This window comes from Palaemon carinicauda, chromosome 12, assembly GCF_036898095.1.
Source record: "Palaemon carinicauda isolate YSFRI2023 chromosome 12, ASM3689809v2, whole genome shotgun sequence".
Taxonomy (NCBI): domain Eukaryota; kingdom Metazoa; phylum Arthropoda; class Malacostraca; order Decapoda; family Palaemonidae; genus Palaemon; species Palaemon carinicauda.
In genome coordinates this window covers 10,073,950-10,089,086 of record NC_090736.1, presented here as the reverse complement: position 1 = coordinate 10,089,086, position 15,137 = coordinate 10,073,950, and the positions used below count along the sequence as shown (strand labels likewise).

Here is a 15,137-nt window from a genome sequence, read left to right as displayed (position 1 = left end):
TGCCAATCTCCGCAGCGAGGTAGATCTGTTCTCTCCCCTGGAATTGAGGCTCTTCACAGATGCATCAAAGAAAGGGTGGGGCACTTACTTGGTGGGATCACACAGCCTCTTGGCTCTGGTCCAAGTCGGAGTGAAATTCCTCATAAACCTCTTGGAAATGAGGGCAGCCTTTCTGGCCCTCCAGCAGTTCCAGCAGTTTCAACAGTTCCTTTCAGGACACTCTGTGGTGTTGATGAGTGACAACATATACAGTAATGTCGTATGTAAACAAATAAGGAGGTACTTTTTCACAGCACCTATGAAATCTAGCTGTGAAGATGGTAAGATGGACAGAAGACAACTTGGTGGCCCTATCGGGTCATTTCATTGTGGGCAAGAGGAATGTGCTCGCAGACAATCTGAGCAGAGCGACTCAGATAGTTGGCTCCGAGTGGTCTTTGAATCATCAAGTAGCCAACAGAGTCCTGACTTTGTGGGGTTTGCTGATTGTAGACCTGTTTACAGAATCTCTTAACAGCAAGCTTCCAATGTACTGCTTTCCAGTACTGGATCTCCAAGCACTTTGGCAAGATACTTTCCAACAACTGTAGGACAACATAGATGTCTACGCATTTTCCCTGTTTTGTCTAGTAAGGTTATCCAAGAACCTGTCAATGACCCTCATAGCTCCGTTGTGGCATTACGCACAATGGTTTCCAGATCTGCTACAGCTGCTCACAGAAGTACCAAGGGAGCTCCTTCTCTGCCACGATTTACTCAGACAACCACGTGAAGGTTTACCACGAAGCTGTAGAATCTTTATGACTTCACGCCGGGATTTTATACAGCATCTCCTCTCGAATAGAGGTTTTTCCCAACATCATGTGAAAAGGTCCTGTTACCTCCGGGAATCTTCAGCTGTAGTCTACCAGGCAAAGTTGGCAGTCTTTTGAGGTTGGTGTCATGGAAGAGGTATCGCTCCTCTCGACACCATTATCCCAGTGATAGTGGAGTTTCTCTTGTATTTCCGGAAGGAAACACTCAGTCTAGGCGGTGAAAGGCTATCGCTTGGCCTTGAGCCTCGCCTTTAGACCAAGAGTTAATATTTCCTCATCGTTGAAATTGCCTCTCTCCATGCTGAGTTAGATCACCTTCATTGAACGAAGTTCATGTTCTACGATCGCTGAAATGAGCACCCTACGAACTATACGTCAGGCGTCAGATCTTCACCTGACTCTTAAAATGGTCTTCCTGCTCACCCTGGCCTTGGCCAAGAGAGTCAACGAATTGCATGGTCTTTCCTACGACGTCTCCCATTCAAAGGGATTGGGACAGGTAATGCTTGGCTTTGTTCCTGAGTTTGTTGCAAAGACTCTAAATCTGGCAAAAGTGGATCCTAGATTCTAGCCTGTCCGGATTGAGAGTCTCTGTAATGTAACTGATTTCTAAGATCAACTGCTACTGTTTCCAGTGAGGGCTCTGAGGTGTTACTTCAAATGAACTTCTGGAGCTCATTCCTGAGCGAGCAGAATGTTTTTCAGCATGGGGAAGGTTAAAGGAAGAGTCACAAACGATACAATCTCAGCATGGATTCGCAAGGTCAGAGACCGAGCTTTGGATCCTTACTTTCCTCCACAGGTGCGGAAACCTAGAGCTCACGATGTTAAGGACATAAGTTCGTCGCGAGGATTTTAAGAAAAATGGCTTTGTGGTGCAGGTTCTGCAAGCGGGCATATGAAAGCACCGGATGACCTTCCTCCCTCATTACCTGCAAGACGTAACCCACAGGAACAATGAAACGTTCTCCATCAGACCTGTGGTGGCTGCACAAGTGGTTTGAACACCTCGAGCTCCATGATGGACAAGTAGCAGATTGTAGAGGGCAGATGTTACCTGGGATTAAGTCTTGGATGAATAATGAGAGTGACTGGCATCTTCTTTCTTTCATCTTCCCCTCTTTTAGGGCACAACACCTACAGTACATTGCAGGCTGCCTTCTTCTGTCTGCAGGGAATAACCATTTCCCTTGTGTAACCTGATATATGTACATATATTTGTTACGTCCCTATTTCACCTAGCGAGGTAAGAATTGGGTAATGTCCATTGGTTTGTTCAAGGAAGTCCTAGGACTTCATGAATTCTTACCTGGACAAGTCATATTGCTAAGCATCACACAATCACACAGGTTGCTCAGGCTGCCAAAGCTTGCACTTGCACGGAAGTTTAGTGAATTGGTACAAGTGTGTGTTCCCACAAATACAAACCATCATCCTTTTGTATAAGATTATGTTTTCAATGACCTGGCACAGCAATTAGCAGGAGGAAGGTTGGGGGATACAACCTGTCTGCTAATTGTATCTTGTCATATTTGTCTTTGACCATAAAGAGTACAGCATTCTTGCTCTTCCCGAGTGTTAGATCTTTTTTTCTCATGTGATAATTGTTTGTTTTTGTGTTTGTGAGCATTTTTGTTCAACAACTGAAGTGCATTGAAAGTAAGCTTGTTATAAAGTGAAATTTGTTCCCACAAGGATTCAAACCTTCTTTACCATGTGTTGTGTACTTTTTGAAGAGTGGGACTTCCACCTTTATAAGGATGAGTCTCCTATTAAAGGACAATGGTTTGTATTAGTGTAGGAACAAGTAAAAATTTTTGTTTAAAGTAATTTGTGTTTATTTCTATGAACGTCCCTGATCTTCATATTGCTTATTCTCCAGAAGCTCGTTTGATTGATGTTTAGACAAAATTTATCCAAAGTTTTCCAAATTTCTATCTTTTCAAAAGATACATGCCTCCAGTAATGTAATGAGGCAGTTTAGCAGTTAATAGTAAGAAGCACATTTGGAATTACCCTATTCAGCAGTTATCTCTGTTGAACTCTTTCGTCAAGACGTATATCTGCCCGTCCTAATTGTGATAAGATTTTATAGTATTTTAATTCAATACCTGCTTGTTTGGTTAGCACTTCTGCACAGGGAAAGAATTGGGTTTTAAAAAAACTGTTGAGGGGTACGATATCTCACGTTTCCTCAAGAATTGTGTTCCAAGTTAGTGTTTATGGAACAGGAGAGTATGCATAGCAAAACAGTCAGGCTTCTGTATAAGTCTCCTTTCATAATTTATGTATGGCGGATCTATTTTAATGCTATTTTTTAATTTTATATTTTTTATTTCTTGCACAGTTTATTGGTTATTTCTGTTTCCATTACCCTCTGTAGGTTGGCTACTAATGATAACACTAATAATTGTTTTATGTAATGGAGAAATTGTCATGTTGTCTTTGGGAACCTAATGATGACCTTGAAATTCATTGACAGGGGCAGACCAGATGCAATGGTGATTTGCCATTTACCGTGTGGACCAACAGCTTATTTCACCTTAGCTGATGTTGTTATGCGTCACGATATTCCCGATATTGGCACTATGTCAGAACAGTATCCACACCTTATTTTTCAGAACTTCAAATCATCTTTAGGTGTTCGAGTGAGTATAGCCTATTTCCTTGGTTGAGAATACACCTTTTTGTAAATTGTTTTACATTTTTTAAGTCATATGTTGTATAGAAAATTTTACTTTGTGTTTATGCAAGGTAAAAACCCTCATGTTTTATAATATACAAAGCTTTCCTCTATTGTATGTTTCTTGAAGTGCAGACCCCAACTTCCCATCCTGTTTACACTAAATTTTTTTTTTCAATCTTTCAAGCTGTTACCTGTACAGTTTCCTTATGTTGAAAATTCAATTGTAATATTGTGGCACCCTAGCAGTACCAGCTGAACTCGGTTGAGTCCCTTGTTAGGCTGGAGGAATGTAGAGAGTAGAGGTCCCCCTTTTTTGTTTTGTTTCATTTGTTGATGTCGGCTACCCCCAAAAATTGGGGGAAGTGCCTTGGTATATGTATGTATGTAACTATCCTCTTCATTTACTAATTTCTTTTGTTCTTATCTTGAGGCTGTATTCCTTCCCTGTACAGTGCAATACATTACTACAGTATATAAATCTCTTATATTGCTCTTCCTGTACTGCTTTCTATAGCACTAAACCATTCAGTGTTAGGAAAAGAGAGTTGTTAAAATTAAATGAATGTCCAGACTCCTCTTCGGGGAAATAGAATTAGTTTGCTTTCTCATGACATTCCAAATATGTATTTGTGTAGACTTTAATGTGATGCAAGTGTGTTAGCTAAATTATTCATAAAACTTCCTTTTGTCACTCTTAAACTTTTCTTGATTATTATGTGTCATATTTAATATTGTCTTGTTTGAAAAAAAAATACTTTAGAATTACTTCTAGTGGCTAATTATAATACTACAAAACATTTCTTTCAGACATCAAACATCCTGAAGTACTTGTTTCCTGTCCCAAAAGAAGACAGCACTCGAGTTGTATCCTTCGTCAACTGGGATGACTGGATTTTGTTCAGACAGCACACTTACAAGAAGGTTGACGGGGGAAAGGATTATTCACTTCATGAAATTGGTCCCCGCTTCAGTATGAAATGTAAGTACATGCTTGGTTTTCTTTCTATGAATCTTATCTCTGAATAGAACAAGCTATTTAAAGGGAAGTGCCAACTTGACAGGCATCAACAAGTAACAAAAATTTACCTTCCCTAAAATTGTATCCTTTGAATTAGCAAACACTCTCCAGCTGTTGTAGGGAGCTATGGCCCGGCCAGTGACGTATGGCTTAACACAGGAAAAGGTGTAAGCAATGCCTCAGATTCAAGTGGTTACACACCGCTACATCACTTTTGTTTTTTCTCGTTGTTGGATTTTTTGAGGGTGAATTTTCTGTTTTCCCATATGCGAGTGTTTTTTCCCTTGCATATGCCAAGCTACGCTATCAAGTATGACCACAGATTCTCTCTTTTTGTGTGCATTAATGGGGAACCAAATGTGATATTTCTATACATTGCCCTCAATGCTTGTTTCTTGATGATGATAAGATGGCTACTTATCTCTGATGAACTAAGACTAGAGCTAAAGAAAAGGGAGGCTAAGCAAATCTGCTCAAAGTGTTATGCTATCTAATGTTTAGTTGTTCCCACACGAATACAAACATTGTCCTTTACTATAGGAGAACAGATACAAGTGAAGCTGGAACACAGCAGGTGTAATTACCTATTTGTAAGGGTCGTAGCTGGAGGCAGCCACCCCCTGCCAGCTCACTGACAACTCATTTAGATCTCAGTCATCAGAGAGAGCACACCTCTCTCTGACTAGAGCTAATTTTGGGAAAATTTTGCAGCACTAATTCTTTAGTTACATTTTCTTTCCAGCATGTTTGCTTTGAGTGATTTTTAACAAGGATGCTACTGGTTATGCGGAAATGTCCGGGAGTCCTGCTTAAGACCTGCTGTACATTAATTTGTGCCCTTGATGTGGATCCTTATCAGTTGTATCCTTAATGCTGAGGGCTACTTGTTCTCAAGTTTCCCTTTGTAATAATTGTCGGTAGTGGCCATCGTTCCAGTGGAAGTACGGCAGAAGAGGAAGAAGCCTAAGAGGAATTCTTTGCCTTTGGGGGTCATTCTCAAAGTTGAATAAGGCCTGGGCAGTTTCTTCCATCCTTAGTATGCTTCCGTCTGATTCTACTCTATTGGCTTGCTCTGAGGGTCAATTGAGTAAGAGTAGTGGTCCTTTAACCTTAGGGCAAGCCCTGGCGCAGGCAGATCCATCCATTTCCCCCAGCAAAATGACAGGACCACCTCCTTCCGGTCATGGCCCCCCTCGTCTGCAGAGGATGAGCTTGGTCCTGTCTCTCCAGAGCCTCTGCCTCTTCCTTCTAAGAACTTGTCATTTGTTCAGCGAGAGGATTACCCTCGCCCTTCTAGGTCTTTCTCGTCCTCCAAGGATGACTCGCCACCCAGACGACCTTCTCCAAGGACTTCAGACTCTAGACCCTTGCCTTTGTGCTCTTCCAGACTGTGTGACCTTCCTCATTGAGTGCTTCCCCATATCTCCAGTCTCATTTTAGACCTTCACCTCGCAATTTAAGGTGAACTTCACCTGTTTCTTCTCCAGGTTCCTGCCTCGTGCTTTCCGCGCTCATTCCATTGCCTCACCTAATCCTGCTCCATTCAGGCATGGAACATTGACTTTGGTCTCTGCTAGACATTGTTTCCCAGGGAGCTCTGTCTCTCTTCACCACGATTGTCATAGCGCTCTTCTTTTGGACGTGTTTTGACACTCACCTTCTCCTTGCCAACCTACTGATCACCAGGTTTCATTTGTCAGATCTTCACCTGCCAGACGCTATCCTGACCAGTTACAATTTTAGAGTGATGTCTTTAGGTGCATACCTTTCAAGGAACAAATGAAAAAATATGCATTAAATATTATGATTTATTCATTATGTTTACGTTACCTAAAGCAGGTTTTTATATTACATGTAATACATGCTCTTAAATTTGCAAGGTTTTAGAAATGTAGAGATTCTTTGTTCCTTTACGAATACAAACCATTTGCTCTTTACAATGGATATATTGTTCTGATGTAGCCGGAAACTAGCCATATATTTTTATGTGAGGTAAACAACCCAGCACTAGTTTGTGAGAAATAGACCAACCACCCTGCTCACGCACTCAGCTAGTCTATTTCTCCACTTTTGTTTTTGACTTAGTGGAGAGCAGACGTGCTGTCTCTCTCTTACATTAAAAACCTATTTAAAGACTGGCTGTAAACCCACTTTGTTTTCCTATTTTGTAATAGGTTTGTCTGGTCTTACTGAGGACTACTAAAATGCTGTTTTTCCATGGCATCAGAGGTCACTCTTGCTGCACTTTTATGTCAGCACGGGAGACTGATCTTCATTCCTTTTGCCCTGGGTGCAGACAACACTCTTGTACTTAGGCATTCCCTGCAGAGGGTGTTGGGCGACAGAAGAAGTCTAAAGGGGATTCTCTCTCTGGGTCATACTCAAGTTCAAACAAGTCCCAACTTCTTACTCCGGTGTCTTACCAGTCCCTCCCCCTCCCCGCTGACTGCTCAATCGTTTCCTCCATTGGACGAATGAGAAAGAGTGATGACCATTTAACCTCTTGACAACCCTTGAGTACGGAGAACCCTGTCGTTTCCACTAGTCGAGTGTCAGTATCCAATGCCAAATGGGAGACTATCTCGTTTAATGCCATGAATCAACTTTGGTCTTCCTTGCGATCTTGTGTTCCCCCTCTAAGGAACTGCTCTTGGAGATGCTGAACCTTGGGGAACAACGGGAGCGAACATCTGTCTCCGCAGGGGTTGGCCACGGCCTTCCTCCCCAGTACCTCTGGAGTGTCTCGTGCCCTTTGCCGAAGCATCCTCTGCAACTTCTTGCCCACCTGAGGAGTTGCTGGTAGGGGCTCCCCGTAGTCCCAACCAGGCTTATGATCTCCCCGTAGTCCCAACCAGGCTTATGATCTCCCCGGGGTGAGCTTGCTCAGCATGCTCGGTGCACTGGGTAACTTGAGCTTGCTCAGTGTACTGAGTTTCCTCAGCAGGAGAAACGCTGTTCTCCCACCCTACCAGGCAGGTCGCTCCTCTCGCAAATGCGAAAGGGCTTCCTCTCTTGAGTTCCTTGTAAGTGGGCACTAGACTTGTCTATGCCTCGCTCCACCTCATTGGAGCATCTAGATGTGGGCAGCTGCTGAACGCTTGTAGTTGCAGCCTATTGTCATCATACTCCCAGGGCACAACGTGTCTCGTGAAGCATAACCTTTCGGGGTTATTGCCTCAGGCTCCTACTTCCTACAAGATAGAGCCTGCTTTTTCTGATATTCGCGAGCGCTGGCAGCTTGCGTTCACAGACTCTTCTGCCTTACTCAATTCCATTCGAGCAAGTACCTCCTCCTGTAGGAGTATGTAACTCAGCTTGTTAAGCTCTTGCAGGTTCTCTGACGAGTATTGTCGCCCTTGCCCACAATGCTATGGCTCGTAGATGAACAGGGCCCTAGTTTGTTTTGAGAGCCTTGTGCGTCACCGCAAACTCACCACCATGTACTGGCAAGATGAACAGAGAGCTCCTCCCACGAACAAAGGTCTGCTCTCTTCTCTGGCTGTGAGTGCTATTCCGGTAGCGTGAGTTGGGATTCTTGCGGCTGTCTCTTCATTTGCTAAGGACTTGCTATGCTTTAAAGAGCTTGTTGAAGCTTTGAAACAAGTGGTTGGTAAACCAGTTCCAGTTCCATCTCGGGCCTCAGCTAGGCCAATCCCTATCAATTTAGTGTGACAAGTTCACCTGGGAATACTGATCCACCCATAGATCCCAGGTGTACGAGTATTGCCGTGAGGGATGCTCCTCCTCCTGCTGTGCCTCGTGCTCCTTCTCCTCCTGAGCGATCTTCTAAGTACCAGAGATACCTAGACTTGAAAGTCTCCCATCCTGGCCAAGATTTTACTTGAGAAAAACTGGATATTATCCCAGTTAAACCATTCAAGTGGAGAAGAGATCACAGGCAAGTAATGCCTTCCACAGGTGATACCCATCACCCAAGGACTAGTAGCAGTTCAAGATCTCCATTCACTTCACAGATAATTACTGGCTGTCCCTAATAGTAGAGCTCGTGACAACCGAGCCAGCTACTCATCTCCCGGAGCCTCTATTGGTCTTGGCAGACCCGCCGCAGGCCTTGTTGGCCATGGAAGTCTCGGCCAAGCCCCGGGAACTAAGGGACTTGAAGACCCTTCCAAAGAACTGGGCCTGTAAAGGTTTCTAGGCTTCAGGTCAACAGAAGGGCATTGTTCATTTGGTTTCGGTCTGTGTTACTGGCAGACCAGAATCTCCCCTCTAGGTCTCCCGTTGGTGTGAGTTCGGGTCTGGATGAGTCTCTAGACGACGTTTCAGACCATTCTGACACGAGTGCTGCCAAAGAAAGTCTGTCCATTCCTTCATGCAAGTCTTGGGATACATAAGGAAAATCAATGTAGGCAAACCTTCCCATTCTCCTCCCAGAGGGGAAAGATATGGTCTTGGACTTTTTTTTGCCAGGCTCCCAGAACTGGTAAAACCAGAATTGAGTTGCCCTGGTCTTGGATGTTGAGGGGATCCAGGAAGAAAGTCTTCCCATGAGGCTGGGACTTCAAACTCTTTTAGTGGGGCATTCATCGCTTCTACTTCCTTCTCTGTTTGTACGGAAGAGGAAGTATTACCAGATCTTAAAAGATGGTTCCTCTTCTTTGCCTTCAGATTTGGCAATTCTGTTTGTAACACACAATGTCACCCTCGACAAATTGGTAGCAAATGCTTCTTTGCAAGCCTCTTTGTTTATCAATTAGTGGTTTAGTTCGGTAGGCTATCTAATTGCCAATGAATTTTGTCAGACTCTGATAAATGGAAATGAATGAACACCTTGCTTTCTGAAGTGAGGGCAGTAGAGTTCCTCGCCCATAATCTGGCCAAACTGCAATTTGAGAATGTATGACTCCTGTCATCTCAAAATGCCAGAGATTGGTGCCAAATAGGGAAGCACTTAAGTTACACAACTCGCCGGTGGAGTGTTCTTCCTTGTCAGAAGTAATAGATCTCAAGTTGTTGTTGATGGTCACCATAGTGAGTATAGGAATGTAATATCTGGTGTTCCACAGGGTAGTGTTCTTGGCCCATTACTTTCCATCTTATATACTCATGACATTTGATTTGGCCTAGAAAACAAGCTTGTTGCATATGCAGATGATGCTACTCTACATCAATTCCATCTCCTGAATGTAGATGTGTGGTTGCTGAATCCCCTAATAGAGATCTAGCTAAAATTAGTGCATGGTGCAAATTATGGGGTATGAAGTTGAATCCTAACAAAACTCAAAGTATGATTGTAAGTAGGTCAAGGTTAGCGGCTCCTCAACATCCGGATCTCAGTATTGATAACGTTTCTCTAACTTTGTATGACTTTCAAAATTTTCGGTGTGATTCTCGACAGCAAATTTACTTCTGAGAAACACATTAGATCTGTGTCTTCTTCAATTGCACAAAAATTGGCTTATTGAGAAAGTCTTTTAAGATTTTTGGTGATCAATCTATTCTGAAGAAGAGTTTTAATTCTTTCATTCTACCTTTTCGAGTATTGTTCTCCTGTCTGGTCTTCAGTTGCTGATTCTCATCTTAACTTGTTGGACAGGAACTTACGTTCTATTAAATTTCTTATTCCTGATCTAGATATTAATCTCTGGCACCATCGTTCAATTAGTTCATTATGCATGTTGCATAAGATTTTTCATAATTCTGACCATCCTTTACATTCAAATCTTCCTGGACAGTTCCATCCTGTTAGTAATACTAGGCATGCAGTTGATTCTCCATCAGGAAACTCATTGTTACACTGCATTCTATAAGTTTTATTCCAGCTGTTACCAAGTTATGGAGTGATCTTCCTAATCGGATATTTGAATCAGTAGAACTTCAAAAGTTCAAAGTTGCAGCAAATATTTTCATGTTAAACAGGCTGATATAAGTCTTTCAATAACTATATATTAATTATGTATTTAAATGTTAATACTTTTTGAAATATTTTATTTTAATTTTTCATAACTTCTTATACTGAATTGTTTATTTATTTCCTTGTTTTCATTCCTCATTGGGCTATTTTCCCTGTTGGAGCCTTGGGCTTATAGCATCTTGCTTTTCCAACTACGGTTGTAGGTTGGCTAGTAATGATAATAATAATAATAATGATATCATCAACACATTGGTGGAGCTCTGGTTGAAGGCTAGTTGTGACACGCGCCCTTAGTCTTAGGCGCCCTCAGCACTGCGATCGCAAGGGGACAAGGGTTTCCCTCTCATGCTCGTAAGAGCTTAGAGTCATACCCCAGGTCAAGTTACCTGCCAGTTGTGTTTTTAGACTTCCTCCCACCCAAGGGTGAATCTTCATAGTAAAGAGCAGAAGGTTTGTATTTGTGTAGGAACAAATGACAATTTTGGAAGTAAATTGTATTTTTCCTAACCATACAAACCTAAGCTTTTTACTCATACTTAGCCTGCCATCACCTATATCCCTAGAAAATCCCTGCCTGCTTAAAAGAGGATAAATAAATCAGCTGAGCGGTGAGCGTGGTGGTTGGTCTACCCCCCAATAACTAGCAGATGGTTATTTTATCTCGCGTAAAAAGTTTATGGCTAGTATCCAGCTGTACCAGAACAATATACAGGTAGTTGTCGACTTACGACCTATACGAATTACGGCTGTTCGACTTCACGAACACTTTTTTTACTGCGGTGACATCACAAGTCAGTCTGAAATAGTACATTAAAAGAACAAATATTTCAATAGAAATAATCTTTTTTCTTGTCTAAAAAATTGAATAATTTATCTTGATAAGTTATTGATAATGCACAGTAACCATTTTAAATAAAAAAATATATTAAGAAACCTTTTAATATCTGTTTTCATATCATGTCTGGTGACGTCATATTTTTGACACCGCATGGAAAAAAGAGTGGACAAATCGATAGGCTATCGATTAATGTTATTATTCCCATAATCAAAATATCAAATAACGATGCATTGTATTTCATAAGTCTGTATTGGCTGTTATGAGTACTACTTAGCTTAAATTTAACTCTACAACTAAGACAAAATCTCAAAGTTTACGCGTTTTTAGGACAAATATTTTCTTAAAGTTATGTGTTTTCTTTTACATTTTGAAAATTAGATACTTTTGGTGGATATTTTAGTATTTTCTTTTATTTCTTGTAAGAAAAACAGAGACTGGTTTTACATATTTTGTAAGTCATTCTTTCATCACACGTCTGGTGACGTCATATTGCTGGCAGAAGACGAATGGCAAATCGAGGGATTTCCTATTGATTTGTTACCGAGTAATCTTATTCCCATCATCGAAACATCGAGTAACGATACCAAGTATTTCAGTGGTCTGTATTTGTTGTTATGAATAGCCTACAGTACTACGTATTTGCTGTAAATTTAAGAAAAGAAGTACTTTGTGTTAGGTAACGCAATATTTCTGGTGAAAGGTGAGTGCTATAAGTTAAGAAATTATATAAACGATACTTCTTGTTATTGGTATGTGTGCATAAATGGCAATACAGTAGCGTGACCTTGAGATCAGCTGCCGACTACCAAATGTTAAAGAAAATGAATTGTTGGTTATTGAAATGCTCCCGAAATTCAAAAATAGAATATAAACATGCTTTAATGAATCATAATTTAATACAATTATCTCTCTAAAGAAATATGAAGACTTAATAATGAACTAAAAATTAAATACTGAATGAAGTTTTTAAAATGAACTACTGTACCTATGCACATACATAGACACAGAAAGAGAAATTGTATTTGTATGATAACTATTAATAATGGCTATAAATGAATGGTATGAAAACTATAATATCCTGTAACATATTGGTGCAGATGTAATATTCATCATGAAGATATTTCGAATAAGTTAAGAAGTATAAACGATAAGCCTTGTTATTCATATTTGCGCATCTCTCGATATGGGAGACCACCTGATCACAACCCAAGGTAAACAAAAAATATCAGTAATTGTTGATTGTTAGAATGCTTCCGAAATTGAAAATTAGATTACAAAAAGATTTTATTAAAGTATGTGATATCCTATGAACCAACAAAATTAAAAAATGATGTACAGTAAGAAAGTACAGGTATTGATAAAATATGACCAAGACGATTACAGTATCATGACACAGCATAATAAATCTACAGGAGCTTCACTTTTTAAGTTCAACATACTTCCAGATCGAGTTACGTGACATCTCTCGATCGTAAGTCGATGACCATCTGTATCCATAGTAATGAGCTCAGGTTTGTATGATTTTGGAAAGATACAAAGTGCTTCCAAATTGGTTATTTTTCAAAGATTTATATACTTCTAGTTTAAGAGAGTAAATAAGCTTTGTGCTTGGTTTTGATGTGTGATCTTTATTGTATTTTTCAGTGTATCGTATTATCCGGGGAACATTAGACGAGGAAGGTTCTGCGGATACAGAATTTGTTTTGAAACCGTATATGAATACTTCAAAGAAAAGGAAATACCTCTCAAATGATGAGCCTTGGTAGTTTTCCTTGTATCTGGTGATGAATTTTATCTATTGAAATACATTCTACATTATGTTTTAAGTATTTTTATTTTCTTTTTCTTATTAGTATTATTTTACAGTAATAATTAATACAGTATACTGTACTTGTGTGCATACGCAGAACAAATAATCTTGAATAGGTTTCCATAAAGCAGACTTTATGTGTAAAAGGGAAAATAATAATCATGAAAGAAAAATCAATAAGAAAGTATATGAAGATAAATTATTCAATATGGGATGTGCTGATTCCTGTGATTTGTTTTTCTTTAGTTATAGTAATTTGTAATTGCAACTTATGCCTTAGGTACAAATTAAGGAAAAGTTTTCTCACTTTTCTGAGGGGCTATCTTTGGTAGTTTTGCATCAGATATGCAAGCTGGACAAAGATAAATACAGTAACTCTTTATGTTGAATAAGGGATTCTGTTTCATCCCCTCCCCTATGTAATTTTTCTTTTTACTGTTTTTGGTGCAACTGTAAATTTTACATGAAACAGGAAGCAAGATAATGATGATGATAAAATGTAAGAGGAAAAAATGAATATGGTACAGTAGGGTACTACAAATTTGTGACGTGGACTTTTTAGAAAAATTAAAATTTTTTAGTACCCCCATAAAATGAAACTTTTCAATTTTAAAATGAAACATTAAACAATTTATAAGATGTTATTTCAGGTATCCTTATTTCTTACTGCTTGGAAGTTTGATTTCAGTTGGTCTTCACTCTAAAATACTTCATCATAGGCAAGGCAATAAACAGAGGAATGCAAGACCCTAATTTCACTCTATAGAATTAAACAAGCAAACTGGAAAACAAAATAGATAATTAGCGGGTGGATGGCAAATAACACAAATGTTATTTAACATGAGAGTGACTGAATGCGTAATTGAAACTAACGGAGAAAATAGAAGAAAAACGAAGCGACTCTGATTTCCCTATATTAAGCAGAAGTTAGATAAAGTTATTCATTAGGGCATTGGCATCCTTGCCTGGTGATTGCCAGACTTGGGTTTGAGTCCCGCTCAAACTCGTTAGTTCCTTTGGTCTCTGCAAACTCACTATCCTTGTAAGCTAAAGATGGGAGGTTTGGGGGAACCTATAGGTCTATCTGCTGAATCATCAGCAGCCCTTGCCTGGCCCTCGGTCCTAGCTTGGGTTGAGACGGGGCTTGGGTATTGATCATAAGTAGTATGGTTAATCGCCCGGCCTTGTCCCTTGCCTCTGCCATTAATGAGCAGCCTTTAAACCTTTAAGGGAAATGCACAAAGTTCTTAAGTCATTTTCAACTTTATATAGGAATTGAGTGTTAAGCATCTAACATTTAAGTGACATAGTGAACAAACATTTACTAGAAGATTGATAGTAATAATTGTTGAATGGATTGGTATACCCCAGAATCAGGCTGAAATTTGACCCCACACGGTTTGCTTAAAATCTCGTAACTGTGGTGTTACAAACCTTTCTATGACCAAAATTGGTTATATTCTGAGTATGTCATTGTTATATTTTCATAGTTATACAATTTACAGCATTTCTCTACTTTGTAGACAGGTTTTACAGTACAGTTTACGGTACACTGTATACAGTATATACCTTTCAGATTATATTAGAAGAAAAGGAATGGATCTGGTGTTGAAAGAGTCATTGTAGTTGATGTGAAAGGCCTTGTTTTCCTGAAGCCACAGACCTGAAATATGCTCCCTTCCTAGATGAGCGCCTCATTCTTGGCGTGAAGCATCCGAAAGTATAAGATACTGACGGGGAGAGACATGAACGGGTGCTCCTGCTAACAGGTTCTCCTTTCTCAACTGTCATTGGAGATCTGTCACTCCATCCTGGGGCACCGACAGCATGGTTGCAGGGGTTTCAGTTGTTTGAGACCACTGGGTCTTCAGAGCCCACTGAACTAAGTGGAGAGACATTCTCCAGAAGGGGACTAGCTTCTCCAAAGAGGTGAGGTGTCCTAGGAGCTTTTGCCAAGAGTGGACAGGAAGCAATTTTCTTTCCAAGAAGGTTTCTGCTACTTTCCTGAATCGTGTTATCTTGTCAGCAGATGGAAACGCTCTGGCCTGGGTCGAGTCAATATCCATCTCTAGATATTTGATGGACTGTTGGGGGA

At 40.2% G+C, this 15,137-nt stretch overlaps 1 protein-coding gene across 2 annotated transcripts in view; it reads left to right on the top strand.

Moving 5' to 3' along the window:
- The window catches only part of LOC137651211 (U3 small nucleolar ribonucleoprotein protein IMP4), a 48,336-nt gene extending 35,282 nt beyond the window's left edge, over positions 1 to 13,054 (top strand). For both annotated transcript variants that reach the window (XM_068384395.1, XM_068384394.1), the window contains exons 6-8: positions 3,298 to 3,463; positions 4,309 to 4,480; positions 12,877 to 13,054. In XM_068384395.1, the coding sequence (XP_068240496.1) occupies positions 3,298 to 3,463; positions 4,309 to 4,480; positions 12,877 to 12,998 (460 nt within the window). In that variant the 3' untranslated portion in view covers positions 12,999 to 13,054. The remainder of the gene's footprint in view (positions 1 to 3,297; positions 3,464 to 4,308; positions 4,481 to 12,876) is intronic.
- Positions 13,055 to 15,137: the final 2,083 nt, after the last annotated feature.